The sequence below is a fragment of the Garra rufa genome, chromosome 16 (assembly GCF_049309525.1).
Source record: "Garra rufa chromosome 16, GarRuf1.0, whole genome shotgun sequence".
Classification (NCBI taxonomy): Eukaryota; Metazoa; Chordata; class Actinopteri; order Cypriniformes; family Cyprinidae; genus Garra; species Garra rufa.
The window spans coordinates 904,650-921,502 of NC_133376.1; the positions used below are offsets into that span (position 1 = coordinate 904,650).

The window sequence follows — 16,853 nt, forward strand, 5'->3', positions numbered from 1 at the left end:
TCACCTGCTCTCACTTTACTGATTACCGCTCACAGCTGCACCTCATCACACTGTCTGCATTTAAGCTTCTCACTCACACAACCACTCTGCGAAGTCTTATTGTTCCATCTGGTCATTATTTCCGAGCGTTTCTTTCCGTGTTTGTTTTCTCTGTGTTTTGATTCCTGGACTCCTCCCCGTGTTTTGATTCTCGCTGCCAGCCCCGACCTTCTGCCTGTGTTTGACCACGATTTCTGCCTGCCCCTTTGTGTTTGTTTTGTATCAAATAAATGCTGCAAATGGATCCGCACGTCTCTGACCCTCCTTGTGACAATGGGATTACCAGGCTCCGCATTTAAATGATGTGTTGTTAAATAATAAGAAACTGAATGTTCACGTCGCTAACATTGTTGCAAATATAATGTTGCAATTATGCTGGCAGCCTGTACCCACCACCAGGGAAGTGCATCCTTGGGGATGGTGGCTATCCTTGCCTGAGTGCACCGATCTGCCTCATCACCCCTTACAGAGAGCCTGTGCAGAATCCTGTGCAGGCTCGTTTAAACAGCAAGCACTCCAGCGCACGAAACATTGTAGAGCGTGCCTTTGGCATGATGAAAGCACGCTGGCGCTCTCTTTTCTTTAAGGCCTTGGAGGTGAGTCCTGTCTTCGTGCCTGAGGTGGTTGCATGCTGTGCTGTTCTTCACAATCTGGCTCTCCTCAATGGGGACATCGTTGAGCCAGTGGAGGAAGACCATGATGACGGCCCCCCTGGACCACACAACCTTGAACCAAGAGGGGGAGAACATGTGCGGAACAATCTGGCTGCTGCTGTGTCCGCTCCAATAATTTGTGTGCCTGCTCTCCATGAGCACGACTATCTGTGAAAGATGAAAAATAAATGTAATTTGTATTTGTCAGTAAATCCTTTTTTGAAAGTGTCTCTGTCATCTTAGTTTATTTTTGATGTATATATATATTGTATACAATTTTTATGTGAGAGGTTAGTTCACTTAAACATACAAAATCAGTCATTATTTACTCACTTTCATGTTATTTGATCTCTCTGTTCTTGTTCATTACACTATTCGTTAATGCTTTTGCAGCTTCTAAAAGTCAGGCTTTATTGGCCAATATTGTATGATCAGAAACCAGCAGAATATACTTGACCAAAATCACCTTTCACAGCAGGTAAAATACATTTTAGTTTTCATTTTCCCAGTAAATATATACAACCCAAGCAATCCATACATAGAAATAAAACAAATAATTTCAGAAATTAAGTCGTGTAATAAAATGGAATGACATGAGGTAAAAGTACTGAAATGTACTTACAGTTTTTCTCAATTGCTAAAACACTATAACCAGTCTTTTGAACTAAAATTTCAAAACTATAACGGCATTTTTGAAAAAGCACACCCATTTCCCTAAACAATAAACACTATTCCCTGCTTTGACACATGAGTTATATTTGGTGAACTGTTACTGCAAAACTCTACACACAAATTCCTACATTTCTCAGTGCTTACACCATGTGGTCATTTAGAAAGCACAAGCATTCAATATTGTTCACTCAAGTCTGCGAAGTTTGAGCTCAATTAGCACACAATTACCCAACTGGAAACACTAGGAGTCAAAATTTAGCACACACCAATCAGAACCTTCGATGGAGATAAAAGAGCCAAAGTCAGCTTACAGTTTTTCTCAGTCACTTTGGTGCATTTCTCAGATCAGAAATGAAATTGTCAAAACTACTTGTTCAACATCCACATCATCTAGTCTCTTGTGCACATCATAAAAATCTTCTCATTCGTCTGATCAAGTTGCGATTGCTTTGGTACATTCATACAAATGATTATATACATTTGTCCGTGGTTTCCTACATTATCAGTTGCTATTGTCATGTTGCTCAAAATGTATTATATAGTTCTCTGTGCAATAGTCTTACCCCTCAAAACATCAAGTCATTAGCTCATCGTATAAATCATTACCTAAATGCAAATTTTTTGATCTAGTTGTCCTAAACTGTCAATCATATATTCTACACATTTCTATTAGACTTTTTGTAAATTTGCCATGAATTATTCAAGTGAATCTTGACTTTCACTAATGAAGATATTATAGATCAACTAATGATAAAGCAGTTCTCTGAAATAGATCAAAGGTACATCTCATGAACCTTCCATTGGAAAGCATATATAGACAGAGGACAACACAGGAGTTACAAATTCTGACAGTGGACTTTCTTATTTTTATTTTCACCTTTGTGAAACAGAAAAAAAAGAAATATGGGCACAATGACGTTGTGTGCTTTTATTTTATTTTTTTAGTTTTTGTCAGACCACTAGTACAAGTGTAACTGTGAATCCTATCCAGTCTTTTTCAATCAATATCCCACATACAGTAATGTGTAATTTTGAAGAGGAAGAGTAGGAGGTGAAAGAGGAAGAGGAGGAGGAGAAGGAGGACGATGACGACAACAACATGGAAGAGACAGAGGAAGAGCAAGGGCAAGAAGACAAGCAGTCTCATATATTTTAGTTGATGAGTGCCAGGGTTAGATCAGGCATGCAAGAGGATTTGACCCCTGCTGCCTGGCCAGGACTAATTTAGCCTGTGATGCTGAAGAGGTTCTTTGGCCTGTCCCAGACCAAAGACAGGATGCTGGGCAGAATAATTATTTTGTTGTTTTTTGCTGTTTTGTACTGTACTCTACAGTACATTAAATTAAGGAATAAAACACTTGCAAAGGAATAGATTTGTTGTGTTCATCATGTGAAAAGTTTTTTATTTGTACTGTTTTCGTAGTATTGTTTTGAATTTATCTCATCAGTGTGTAAAACTGTGTTGTAGTGTGTTTGTTTTTGAGGATTTGTGTGTCATGTCTGAAAGCAAAGTTTGGTTTTTCAGCAAGATTGAATTGTTTTGAGTGGAGAGCTTCATTTTGACCTCAATATAGGAAGTTTGGGGAAATGAGTTAGGAGTTGTGGATTTGTGTTTAGAGTTTCGCAAATAAGAGGCATAATTTCAAGAAATGTGTTTAAGCAATTGAGAAAAACTGTAAACTGTCAATCATATATTCTACACATTTCTATTAGACTTTTTATAAATTTGCCATGCATTATTCAAGTGAATCTTGACTTTCACTAATGAAGATAATATAGATCAACCAATGATAAAGCAGCTCTCTGAAATAGATCAAAGGTATGAACCTTCAATTAGAAAGCATATATAGACAGAGGACAACACAGGAGTTACAAATTCTGACAGTGGACTTTCTAATTTTTATTCGCACCTTTGTGCCCATATTTCTTTTTCTTTTCTGTTTCACAATGACGTTGTAATGTGTTTTTATTTTATTTGTATTTTTTTGTCGTCAGACCACTAGTACAAGTGTAACTGTGAATCCTATCCAGTCTTTTTCAATCAGTATCCCACATTCAGTAATGTGTAATTTTGAAGAGGAAGAGTAGGAGGTGAAAGAGGAAGAGGAGGAGAAGAAGAAATACGATGACGATGGCAACGTGGAAGAGACAGAGGAAGGGCAAGGCCAAGAAGACAAGCAGTCTCATATATTTTAGTTGATGAGTGCCAGGGTTGGATCAGGCATGCAAGATGATTTTACCCCTGCTGCCTGGCCAGGGCTAATTTAGCCTGTGATGCTGAAGAGGTTCTTTGGCCTGTCCCAGACCAAAGACAGGATTTGGGCAGAATAATTATTTTTGTTGTTGTTTGCTGTTTTGTACTGTACTCTACAGTTCATTAAATTAAGGAATAAAACACTTGCAAAGGCATAGATTTGTTGTGTTCATCATGTGAAAAGTTTTTTATTTGTACTGTTTTTGTAGTATTGTTTTGAATTTATCTCATCAGTGTGTAAAACTGTGTTGTAGTGTGTTTGTTTTTGAGGATTTGTGTGTCATGTCTGAGAGCAAAGTTTGGTTTTTCAGCCAGATTGAGTTGTTTTGAGTGAAGAGCTTCATTTTGACCTCAATATAGGAAGTTTGGGGAAATGAGTTAGGAGTTGTGGATTTGTGTTTAGAGTTTCGCAAATAAGAGGCATAATTTCAAGAAATGTGTTTAAGCAATTGAGAAAAACTGTAATACTTTGTATAAAGGCCTGTGTTGGGAATGACAACTTCAGGATGCTTCCTGTATGGAGAAACTAGTTGCATATGCATTGCTCAGGTGGGATTTTGGCCCATTCTTCTACAATAATCTGTTTTCTATTAGATTCAAGTCAGGACATTGGCTGGGGCATTCTGCCCTCCAAAGGCAAAACGCAGTAACTACACATTTGGTCAAAATTGAGTCAAGGCTTAAAATGGACTTTGTGACAACTGTTTTGTTGTGTGGCAAAGTCTCCTGGGGGGTGTTTCAGAAAACAAGTTTAACCAAATTAGCCAGGCTTATTTCAGCTAGTCTGACTTACTGTCACTTGATTTGGCTTAAAATAAAATATAAATAAGTCAGACTAACTGAAATAAGGCTGGCTTATTTGGTAAACTTGTTTTATGGAACACCCCCCGGTTCAGTTTTGTCACAGAGAAATGAGAGTGTCAACATGTTTGACTAGTTCGCGTAAAAACTTTAAAGGCATTTTTCTCAGTTTCAGTGTTGGCGTAGTTACTGTACTTTGCCTTTGGAGGGCAGCATTCTAGCAGCTTTATTTACTTTTTCTGAAACCAGTTAAGAGTTTCTTTGACTGTGTTTGGGATCACATCGAACACCATGAAATTAAGTAAATAATGACTGATTTTGTAGTGGATGTTTGGGTGAACTAAAATCAGTGTTACTATGTGTAGTTACTGCAAAACTTAAAGTGGTTTGTGTGTGTGTGTGTGCGCAATTACATTCTCATTTAAAATAAATTTTTGTTGCTCACAAAAAAAAACAATTGTTTAAATACATATATACACATTTATTTGCTTATTTTTTTGCAATTATTTCAAGCAGGTTAAGCAATCTTTCTTCATTTTGATTTGCTTCCCGGCGCCACCTTTCTTCTCTTTCTTTGTCTTCAGCGTGCCGTCTCTCTTCCCGCTCTAGTCTCTCTCTTTCTCGTCTCTCCTCCTTCTCCTCCTTTTCTCTCCATCTCTTCTCCTCCCTTTCCACTGCTTCCTGCTCTCTCGCAGATTCCCTCTTCTCCATCTCCTCGATCACATCCTCTAAACATTTTCTGGTTCTTTTTCTTGAATTGTCCGGAGTCACTGAGGATGTAGAGGCCACAGCAACATCCGGGCCAGATGAGGCAATAAGGGCAGGTTGAGTGATGGAGGGTCTGCCCCCAATTGCCATGGCACTGTACCATTTCCAAGATGCTGCTGTGGGTTCTCCATCCTCAGTGCTCACACCTGTTGCCGGACATTTCAGATCCTACAAAAATTCACAAACAAAAGCAGTCATTTTAACAGCACAGGGGTTTGTATTAGAAACATGATCTTACTTTATATTTTTGTTTCAGGTTTTCCCTTTTTTTTTTTTTACAAAGGCCACTGCCACCCGGTCTTGCAGGCCCTGCTCCATGACAAAAGCTCTGCACACAAATCAAGATTCAGAAAAGTGCTGTTTTGTGTATATTTAAAAATGACATTTGTTAACTCATGTCATATGCTGTTTTTATTGGTTTCTGCAGTATACTCACTCAAAGCCTTTCATGGCTGCATTCCGTTTTCCGGTGAAGAGGGCCTCATTTGCCACTCTCCACCGGATTAGCACATGTGTGTGCTCATCTGTCCCTGTAACATACAAACAAGACTGTTACAAGTTCTGTGACTTATGTTTTAAACACTACACACAGGAAAAATCCTTTGGTGTTTTTTTTTTGGGTTGGTTGAGGTGCTATATTGCACTAAAATGGTTCTCCTATGATTACAAGCCAGCGAACCACTTGCACATTTAAATGTTAAGGCAGGTGCTGAAGTGTTTTATCCAATAACATTTGCTACTCAATTTATCAACAGTACTAATAGACAAATACATTTGATAGCTAATTGATAACTTTACATTTATTTACATTACACTAATATTTATATTAGCAGTGTTGACAACGGTGAATTCTACTACATAGGTAATAGCACACACACATCACTGAGGTCTGTTTTATGTTGTGATGTTCTCTTAAGCGAATTTGTCAAAGTTGTTTCTGTCAGATATTAGATAAACCTTTAGTAAATGTTTTGAATTGTGTATATGATTAGAACATATAAAGTGCTAAAGTCACAAGCCATTTGATTTAACATACGTAAATGTGCTAGTTACAACTGCACCATAATGAACTTGCAATCACGATTTGCAATCACAATCCAAAGTGGGAATAATTAAATTTGCGATGGCAGCAATCCACTTTGCAGACGCATATGTGCTTACTGGAGCTCCCCAGCGACTATCATGTTTTTACAAAAACGCTATTTTAACACAGGAAACCCTGTTTTTGGTTAATACTCACATTTGAAAACATCCTCCTCACTCTTCTCTGCCATGTTCGATTATGACGTATTCTTTTCTTCTTCTTCTTCTTTTTATTTCGGCCGTTCGCGGCAAACTGGACGCAATCCTCTCTTCTTCTTGGTTCACGTATCCTCTCCCATGGCATTATGGGATAGAAAAGTATCCCTCGATCGGCACTTCGGAGTCTGGGCGGGACGCAGTAGGTCATCCGGGATCTCTCGCCTACTCTTTTATGAATACTGTGGGTATCGGACGTACTACTCTTCTCACGTACCTATTTTGCCTACTATATAGTAGGTAAGTGAGCATATTCGAACGATACTTAAGTATACGTACGCCTAAATCTCGCGAGAAATAGTGCTCCATTCAGGTAAATCTCGCCTACTCTTTTGTGGCTTTTGAGATTTCATGCATACTTTTTCTTCGCCTACTGCTTTTTGCCTACTAAATAGTATGGAAGTATGCGATTTCGGATGCAGCCGGAGAGAGAGAGAGAGAGAGAGGCTGCGTTCGAAACCGCATACTTCCATACTATATAGTAGGCAAAAAGCAGTAGGCGAGTGAATAAGTATGTTTGAATCTTCAGTATTCATAAAAGAGTAGGCGAGAATAGTAGGCGAATGCACTAATTCCCGCAAGATCCGGACGAACGTATACTTAATTTGCGTCCGAATATGCCTACTTACCTGCTATATAGTAGGGAAAAAGAGTACGTGAAGAAAGAAGTACTTTCAAAACCTCAGTATTCATAAAAGAGTAGGCGAGAAATCCCCGGATGTCCTACTGCTTCAGCCCAGATTCTGAAGTGTTCATCTGATGCACACTTTTCAATCCCAGGAGGCCACAGGAGGCCAAAACGTCATCATCGAACGTGATTGAGAACCGTGACGAGGATGTTTACAAATGTACAAACCAAAACACATTTCACTGTCTTAAAGTCGTATTTGTTGAGATCCTGTATTGTAAACTGCTGATTTGCATTAGGTTCAAGATGTTATACAGTAACGTTATAGTATATTTGTGATTTCGCTGTTAAAACACGTTTTATGACGTATAGCGAACATTAAGCTCCAGGTAGCACACGTACGTCTTCAAAAGCGGATTTACATAAACCATATACATCTTATAGATGTATATCACGTTTACTACATATCTATTTAACAAATGACAGGAAAATGTTCTAAGAGCATTGCAGATGAGCACATCACAACACCAAACAGACATCTGAGTGACTGATGGACGTTATGTGAGATTATTATGTAGATTGACTTGTGGGGAAAAAGTAAATATAAAGTAAGATCATGTTACTTCCAATACAGAGATCAAATGACTATGTGCTGTTAAAATGACAGCTTTTGTATTGTATTTCTGCATCTTTGTATGATCTGAAATGTCTGCAGACTGGTGTGAGCAGTGAGAAAGCAGAAATCCACAGCAGCATCCTGGAAATGGTCGAGTGCCATGGATAAGACGCTCCATCGCTCCACCTGCCCTTGTATCCTCATCTGGACCAGATGTTGCTGTGGCCTCTTCAGACTAAAAGACTGATATGTTTGAATAAAGCTTTGTTCCATGTGTCTTTGTTTATGTTCATGGTTACTTTTATTTATTGTTTAACTAATTTATTCATGTTTCCTGTTGTTGTCAGTAAATAAAATAGAACAGTTTCATTATTGTATGCATTTATTCATTACTTAATTGAAAAAAAAAAAAAATTAACATGCTTGTTTTACCAAAAAAATAAAATTAATTATTAGTCAGCATTTATCATTATTGTTGGTAAGTGTTGGAGTGGGCTAGCAATGCATTCTGAGGTAATCTTAATTTTTAAGTAGTAATACTTACATTTTTTGAGTGTCAAATCAACTGTCTTCTCCAAAGAAAGATCTTTGAGCAGCTGATCGACGTCTCCTTTGTGCAGATAGGCCTATTGCAAACATGGAGGAAAACGTACTAGGTTGGGTTGTGTTACTGATGCCATGAGGCATTTATTCTACTATTGCTCTAATTTTAGTATTAGTATTACTGTATTTTTAATTGCATACAAGCTCAGGGAAAGACTGAAGTTGTCAGGATTTTGTCTATGTCTTGTCCTGTTCTGTTTCCCAAGTGTTTTTTCCCCTATGTTTCTAGCTAAGATGGTTTAGTCCTTGTCTCCCTCTTTTGGTTTATGTTTAGTTAGTTCAGTCATGCCCATATTTGTATTTCCCCCTCGTCATCCTGTTATCTCGTTTGTGACCACGCCTTGTCTTTTGTGTATTTAAGTCTGTGTTTGCACTCCCCGTTTGTCCGTCAATGCATATGAACTTCCGTTAGTATTGTTCCTTCTGATCATTGCTTGCTCCCGGTTTTTGTTTGTTTGTATTAGTTTCAGTGTTTTGTTTTAATAAATCTTTATTCGTTCATCTACTCCGGTTCTCCTCTCCATTTCTCCACTCCTCAACCAGCCTGATCGTGACAGAAGTATCTTTGTTAAAGTTAATGTTAATGTATCCTGTGAACTAACTGTGAACATGACACCCAATGAGCAAAACCTCAGCCTAAATCTACACAACTATAAGCACATTCTCAGCTTCACACTTTTCGCAAAACACTACACACATTGTTTTGCAGGACTCTAAACACACTTCTCTACATTAGACACAGAAATTTAACATGATGTCTCTTCTTTGCCATTTTAAGGCACTGCTTTCCAAAATACTACACATATGAACCAATGATCAAACATGGCCATCAGGTGTGCAGACACTTAGGTGCTTAACTGTAAACTCAACAATCAGGGTGTAAGCACTATAAAAAGGCAACAGGTGATTTTTATTTTTATTTTTTCAACAAAACTGAAAGGCAGTGATGCAGTAAGAGGAAACATATTTTGCCACAAAAAAAAAAAGCTATTTTGAATGTCCCGGGCCAATGCTGTGGGAACATCTCTATATATGCTGCAATCATGCAGAATGGGCTCCTCCACTAGCCAAAATAGGTCCTTACAATAAAGAGCACCTACTCACATTTTTAGACAGACTAATTATTGGACAGACTAGGTATTGGACTAATGAAACCAGAAACTTGTTCCATTATTACAGTACCTTCCACAACACTCTCCCTTCTTTTCCTGTTTCCCTTACGCATGGCAGTGGACGGTTTATGATCTCTATGTTATACCCCTCATTCAAGCTCTGGAGGAGGCCTGTGTGACCTAATAGAAGCAGAGTCTGGACAACCAGTCGCCATTCAAGAAAATTCTTCCCTTGCCGTCTTGTGAGGAAGGGCATTGGCTGTAATGTGGACAAAGTGCCCATATCCAGCTACATGAAGAGATGATGCTAGGGTGTTTTTTTTTTTCTCCACAAACATTTATGTACTATATTGTATTTAGAATATGTTCTGATTCTCAGTGCAAAAAATCAGTCTAATTGCAATGATGTACTGAAGGATTTTACACATGGTGAGAAATAAATACTTTCATCAAGGTCCAGTACTTGTCTCATGTGTTGTTTGCTCAATATATGATTTTATATATGATTGCTCAATATGTTTTTTAACAATATCTCAAAAAAGAGAAAAATCAAACCCATACTGTATCATTAGAAAGGTCTCAATGTTCCAAGTGTTTAAGATTGAGCACAGCAGTGTGTAAGTGGTTCAAACAGAATCCGACTGTATGAACCATGTGTGTGCCATATGGTACTAAAACTGGCTTTTGTTAAATTATTGTACAGTTTTGAATTAAGTGTTTCATTTTGCAAAAGATTTGAGATGTTCTGCTACTTGTGTGTGTAGATGTGTGAATTGTGTGTAGGGTTATGACAAAATAAGCCTTGTTTTTAAAATCGTGCCTAAGCAATTGTAAAAAATCTGTAAATTTAAATTTTAGGTTTGTTCTCAGAAAGATTTATGGAAAGACATCTGAGCTTGTAAAGAATATTCAAAGACATTTTGCAAATTATAAAAACAGGAGCAAATAATAAATGATTTTAATTATATGTAGTAGGTGTTATAAGGCCAAAGGGAAATATAGCTGTTAGAAACTCTTAAAAGCTTTGGTAGCTTTTAGTGTAGATTTTGACTTCAGAATTTTCTCTGCTATGGTTCTTTTTGGATTGGTGATAAGACATTGTTTTGAGCAAGACATAAAAGCTGTATATAATATAGTGAAAGATAACGAATTATGTTTACTATAAAATATATGTTTAAACTAATCATGCCACTTGGAATTAATCAGGTAAAGATTCTGGATTCAGTTCTTAGAGGAAACGTATACCTTGCATGCATTTTAATTTGGGTAACTGTGTCTGCCAAATTTGTAACCACTTAGTGTAAACAAATAAATCTATGAATTTGTTATGACCGTTTGTAGTTTGTCTGTGATTTTAGTTGTGAATTTAGATTAGAAGTACTGACACTGGAGTATGTAGCTATCAAAAACATCAAACATCCCCTGAATCAGAGATATTAAACACTTTCACTTTCCTGAGACGTCACGGGTTGTTTATACTACTGGTGTAGCTGAAGACATGACAAATTATATAGGACACGTCACATTCAGATAACTTCCTCCTGCTGCAGCAGGTTGCATGATGAGCATGCCCGACTGGAAAGCACCAAACACCGCACATGCAGACTGAATCTCAGTCCAACAGGTAGGACCAACTGCATCGCACAGCAATACAAATGAATTGTTCCTTCAGGCACACTTGAGACATGCCTGGATTAAGCAAACACGCAGCCAAACAAATTATAGTGTGCATTACGTTTCATCTTGGAAGGCAAATACAGGTAAAAACTGAAATGTGTTGTTGTCCTTGTTGTTGTTGTTTTTGTACTTTGATGAATTGTATTTTACAAAGTTGAATTACAGATTAAAAAAGCTTCAGAACCATGTCTTTTTAAAGTCAAATCATTACTGTATCATGTCTGCCCTATGTGGTGGAAGATGAAACTAAATGTTACATTCTGAAGCCACACAGTTGGAGGACAATTGTTTAAGCTAAGCAGAATATCTGGTAGAGTGGTAGAGTTGGCAACACATTTCACAGCAGGAAATAAAATGGCTCACTCCAAAAAGAGCAATGAATTTGAATAACTGCATACTTGTTAAACCAGAGTTCCTCCATTTGTTTAACATGTGCTTTCAGTTTAACAGCACACCCAACTTTACTGAAATACTGCTTCTAAAGACAAAACAGTTTTAAAAATGTCACTATTAAATCCAAATGTTAGGCAAGCATATCCATTCGATGGAGAAAATAGTTCAAAATTCAACACAAGAACTGTCATGCACGCACTTCCTTCACACTAACACAGGAAGGGAGTTGTCAAACATGTGTTGGTCCGCAGTTGAATATATGTTTTCACATATAAGTGATATAATATAAATTCAAGTCAATAGAATTTAAACATTTAAAGTAAATGTTTTCTAAAAACATTGCTGCTTTTCCTTAGAATTTTTTAGTAGCTTTGATATTTTTATTATCCAGTGCAATAAAAACATTATTGTGTCTCTGAAGCATTTATACATTTTGGAGGGCAATTGCAAATATATCTACATGAAATCACTAAAATTGCTGCAATTACTCAGTAGAATTAATTGAAATAGATTTTAAATTTGTTTTTGTTTTTTCTTCTGTCTACAGTAAATGAAATCGCAGTTTCACCATGACGTCTGGTAACACATCTTGTCAAGGAGCGAACATGACTGTCTGGGAAACAGCTATGAACCAGCTTTACACATATGTTTACCTGATTATATTCATCCCAGGACTGCTGTGCAACACCCTGGCTCTTTGGGTGCTGTGTCGATTCATAAGGTCAGCTTTTCATCATTTATATGATATCTAATTCTCATTATAGCGTCTGCTGGGGAACCTTTATTATTATTGTTGTTATTATTTTTATTATTATGCTGAAAAAACACATTGTATACTTCACGTTCATTATGTTGGTTACATTATCATAATCATAATATTCTAGACGCTCTATTCAGAGTTAGTGCAGTTAGCTTTTAAACATTTTGACAGATTTAAAACAAAAGTTGACAAGCCTGCTGTAATAATTTTAATGCTGGTAATATAAAAAAATCACTGCTTTTGTGTTAAACCAGTAGTATTTTAAATAAAAGACCTTAAAGGGTTACTCTACCTTCACAATTTTGTCAATAATCACTTAATTAACACAATCACCGTCCAGAAACGTAGCAAGGAGACTGGTAAAATAATCTATGTGACATCAAGGGTTCAACCATAATTTCACGACACTACGAGAATAGTTTCTGTATGCAAAGAAAACAAAAATAATGACTTTATTCAACAATTAGTCTCCTTTACATCACCCTAGCGCCATTTTGGAGAGTATCCGCTGCACAACGCAGATATGTTTTCTATGTTTATTTGCACTTTTATTTGAATGCAAACAGTGTATCTGTTCTGGTTGGATGGTGCTGCATGGAGGAGATGGAACACGAAAACAAACAAAGTCTTTAATAAATCCAGAGATGAAACAGGCAGAAACGATCAGGAACACAGACGAACATCCAAACATGTCATACAACATCAAAGACTGACCGGGAAATCTGAAAACAGTCCAACTAATAAAGGGAGTGCTATTTGACAAGGACAGGTGGAGCAATATAGGCTAACGAGGGGGAAGTCCAAATATGGGCATGGGGTGAAACCAACAAAACCAGAACAACAGGGAAAGACAATGGGAGAAACCATTCCACACTGACAGACAGTACGCTGTTTGCGTTCAGTGGATACTCTCTAAAATGGCGCTAGAGTGATGCGGAGGAGACAAATTGTTGAATTAAGTATTCTCGTAGCTTCGTAAAATTACGGTTGAACCCCTGATGTCACATGGGTTATTTTGCTACTTGCTACGTTTCTGGACGTTGATCTCGTTAATTACATTGCTGTCTATGGGAGGGCCAGAGAGCTGTCAGAATGCATCAAAAATATCTTTATTTGTGCTCCAAAATGAATGATGCTTTTATGGATTTGGAAGACATTGGGGTAACTGATTAATGACAAAATTGCCATTTTGGGGAGGAGTAACCCTTTAACTCAGTTGATTATAAATGATTTAGTACTGATCCACATTTCAGGCCACATCAGGAATGTCTGGTTTTCTTAGATGCATTTCATGACACCGTTTTAGAGTTGCATATTTCTTCTAATGCTATGGATTCTCTTTAAATCACAGCAAAAAGACGAAAGCCATCATCTTCATGATAAACCTGACCATAGCTGACCTGACTCACGTGCTGTCGCTGCCGCTACGAATTCACTACTACATCCATCTTGACTGGCCTTTTGGCAACGCATTATGTATGCTATGTTTTTACCTGAAATACCTTAACATGTACGCTAGCATTGCATTTCTGGTCTGCATCAGCATTCAGCGCTGCCTTTTTCTCCTGCGGCCGTTCCGCGCCAAGAACTGGAAGTCACGCTATGACGTCTGCATCAGTATCGCAGTCTGGATAGTGGTGGGTCTCTGCTGCTCACCCTTCATTTTAATGAGGAGCACTCCCAGTTCTGAAAATAATAGCACAAGCTGCTTCAAAGACCTGCCGATGCGCAAACTGAATTTACGCACGGCCGTTTCCATGATGGTTGCTGCTGAACTCTTGGGATTTCTTGGTCCGTTAATTATCATTGGTTTCTGTACTTACTTAATAGTGAACTCCTTCCGACAGCGGAACCAAAAACAGCAGTCCACCGGTAACACCATCAAGGCCTTGCGTATGGTTAGGGTGTGCACAGGAGTCTTCCTGTTCTGTTTCGCCCCCTACCACATCAACTTCCTGCTATACCTGATGGTAACCCAGGACATTATAACAAACTGTGCAGCGCGTCAGGCCATCAAACAATTTCACCCCATTTCTCTCTGCATAGCAAGCCTGAACTGCTGCCTCAACCCACTTATCTACTACTTCATGACCACAGAGTTTAAGCAGCAGCTGTCTCAGCATGGCAGCTCTGTGCTCAGAGGGCGTCTGATGAGCATGGAGAGCACATCTTCTTTTCGAGAATGAGTGATGTGCATGTCATTCATCAGCTTCATGATACCATATATGTTTTGACTTCAGTGTAATAACATGGACATTTAGTGTACAAATCTTGCCTTCGGACGACGTACAAACTAAAGTCTATGCATTATGTGCTATCCATTGCTTGAACAAAAAGATAGAAAGTATAAAGCTTACAGTATAAACTGAAATGTTATGTCCAGCAAGTATTGTTTTCACCAAAAAAACATGCCACAGCCTTACATGGCATAGATAAAGTATTTGAAGTTTGACAAGGATAGCTGTTAATGAAAGAAAAAAGAAACTTTCAGCTGAGTGCATGGCAAAGACATTTTTGTATAACGCAGATGAAGAATAAGCTGACAGTGTCTATCTCAACAGACTGGTAGGAGTGAAAATGGAAAACTTAGCTTCAGTTGAACACACTGGGCCAGCTAAACACCAGGCCTAGAATAAGATTGAACAGAAAAAGAAATCAATACAACTGCAAGTTCACAGACATCTGAGGCTGAGATGGGACGAATCCAAACTTACAAGAGCAACATGAAAATTTGGATTCTGTTTTCACACTGTTCATATGTAATTGTTGTTTACATGTTTGTATGTTTTTCTTATTGTACTCAGAACAAATTAGATTAAATATGTTCAGTATGTTAATTTGCTTAATAAATGAGATTAAGTATGTCAGTTTAATACCTTTCATTATAAAAATCAACAGCAAAAGGTTCCAATGTTTCACACAATACCCTGCTATGGGATTGTTGGACATATTGGTGTATTGAATCTGTAAACAAACGGTAAACAAAGAAACCTAGAAAACATTTACAATAAAACCTCCACTCCCAACAGATTCACAGAAAAAATTGTCAAAACCCCAAAATTAAAAAAAGAACGAATATTATGTGTAAGACTATAAAAAGCAAATTCCACTGTTAACCTCTTTTTGACAAAACATTTTGTCAATAAAACCGGATCAATACATCCCCTTCCTTCCACTTTGTTTTTTCTAGTACACCATATTGCCAACTTCACCATTCCATACAGAAAATTGAGAATGATCACTTTTTCCTTATTCTCCACTGAGTATTTTGGGCCGTAAATAAACAGGAATATTAAACACACCCATTAATTTCAAACTCCAATCATTCACTAACTGCATTACATTTGTTAAACGACAACACTCCATAAAAACATGCAACACCGTTTCAGAAATATTACAAAAAGGGCATCCCTCCCCAACTAAAGGATTCAGTCGTGCAGTGTGTCTGTTTGTGGCTAAAATCCCATGTACAATTCTCCACTGAAGATCTCCTACTCTCTTCTCAATTGTTTTTTGTACAGGGACCGCCAGCTACCTTTCGGGAAAAGCCTGACTCAAAACACAAAGTCCATTTGCTCTCCGGCAAATCTTTAAGGCATTGATAGTTCATAATTTTAATACATGCTGTATACACAGACTTTTTTGATAAATTACTGAAGAGCCCCATTTGTGGGGTATTTAAAGATAACAGTTTTGCTTGTCTTTCTTCTTGATGTTCTTCTTTAATCAATAAAATCTGGAAAAAAAATAAATTCTGTGTTTTCTTCTATACACATCTCCTTCAGAAACATCTTAACTGGAACAGGGAGTGCAGTTTCCAGTTCCTCAAGGACTCGCTTGGCGAGACGTACAGATCTGAAGCCCACTTTTTGAGCAAGATTTTCAGCTTATTCCCAATCCATCTCTTTCCCTTAAGTCCCGAAGTGAAGATACTCCAACAGAATTCAATCTTGTCCTTATGGTCACAGAGTTCAACAACTCACCAGGGAAAAGTGGGTTAAAAAAGAGGGGCTCATTTAACAGTGACAGATCCGGTATTGACAAATCTCTTGATACAGTAAACAATCTCCATAGGTCCAAAACATTGAGATAAAAAGAGTTAAGACCACTTAAAGAAGTTCTCTCTAGGGTCATAATAAATAAATATCTGTCCAGCCCCATTCGTCCAGCCTTGCGTAATAGAACACATGCTAAATCCATCAATCCACAATGTTGATGGTACAAAAGACGCTGAACGGTCTGCAGTCGAAAAGCCACCACTCTAGCCCGAACATCTATCAGTCCTTGGCCTCCTTCTTGAACTGGCAGATAAAGAGCAGCACCTCTCAGCCAATGCTGACCAGACCAAAAAGAGTCCACAAGTAGTCTTTGAATTTCCTGGATTAGCATCTCTGGTGGATCCACAACCATCAGCTTGTGCCACAACATTGATGCAATAAGATTATTAACAGTCAGAACTCTTCCCCTATGTGATAACTGGGGTCATAACCATTTACAACTAGACAACCTAGCACAGACCTTCTCCAACAAACCCTCCCAATTTTTCTTTTCTTTTACATCCATACCACAAAGCTTCTG

At 37.8% G+C, this 16,853-nt stretch overlaps 1 protein-coding gene and 1 long non-coding RNA gene across 5 annotated transcripts; one reads left to right on the plus strand and one right to left on the minus strand.

The window, feature by feature from the left end:
• Positions 1-416: 416 nt before the first annotated feature.
• LOC141287844 (uncharacterized) lies at positions 417-6,845 on the minus strand. Of its 3 annotated transcripts, none has more exons than XR_012339554.1 (4): positions 6,428-6,845; positions 5,624-5,717; positions 4,979-5,515; positions 417-860 (listed from the first exon to the last, which is right to left on the minus strand). It is a non-coding gene; the product is annotated as an uncharacterized lncRNA (long non-coding RNA). The 3 variants fall into 3 exon arrangements; XR_012339555.1 differs by lacking the exon at positions 417-860 and having other exon boundaries at positions 4,749-5,355; positions 5,426-5,515; XR_012339553.1 differs by lacking the exon at positions 417-860 and having other exon boundaries at positions 4,749-5,515.
• A 4,132-nt stretch (positions 6,846-10,977) lies between these two features.
• p2ry10 (P2Y receptor family member 10) lies at positions 10,978-15,966 on the plus strand. Of its 2 annotated transcripts, none has more exons than XM_073819937.1 (3): positions 10,978-11,069; positions 12,063-12,236; positions 13,627-15,966. In XM_073819937.1, the coding sequence occupies exons 2-3, from the start codon at positions 12,085-12,087 to the stop codon at positions 14,459-14,461; spliced, it is 987 nt and encodes a 328-aa protein (XP_073676038.1). In that variant the 5' UTR covers positions 10,978-11,069; positions 12,063-12,084; the 3' UTR covers positions 14,462-15,966. The 2 variants fall into 2 exon arrangements, with proteins under 2 accessions (XP_073676038.1, XP_073676037.1); XM_073819936.1 differs by having other exon boundaries at positions 11,063-11,205.
• Positions 15,967-16,853: the final 887 nt, after the last annotated feature.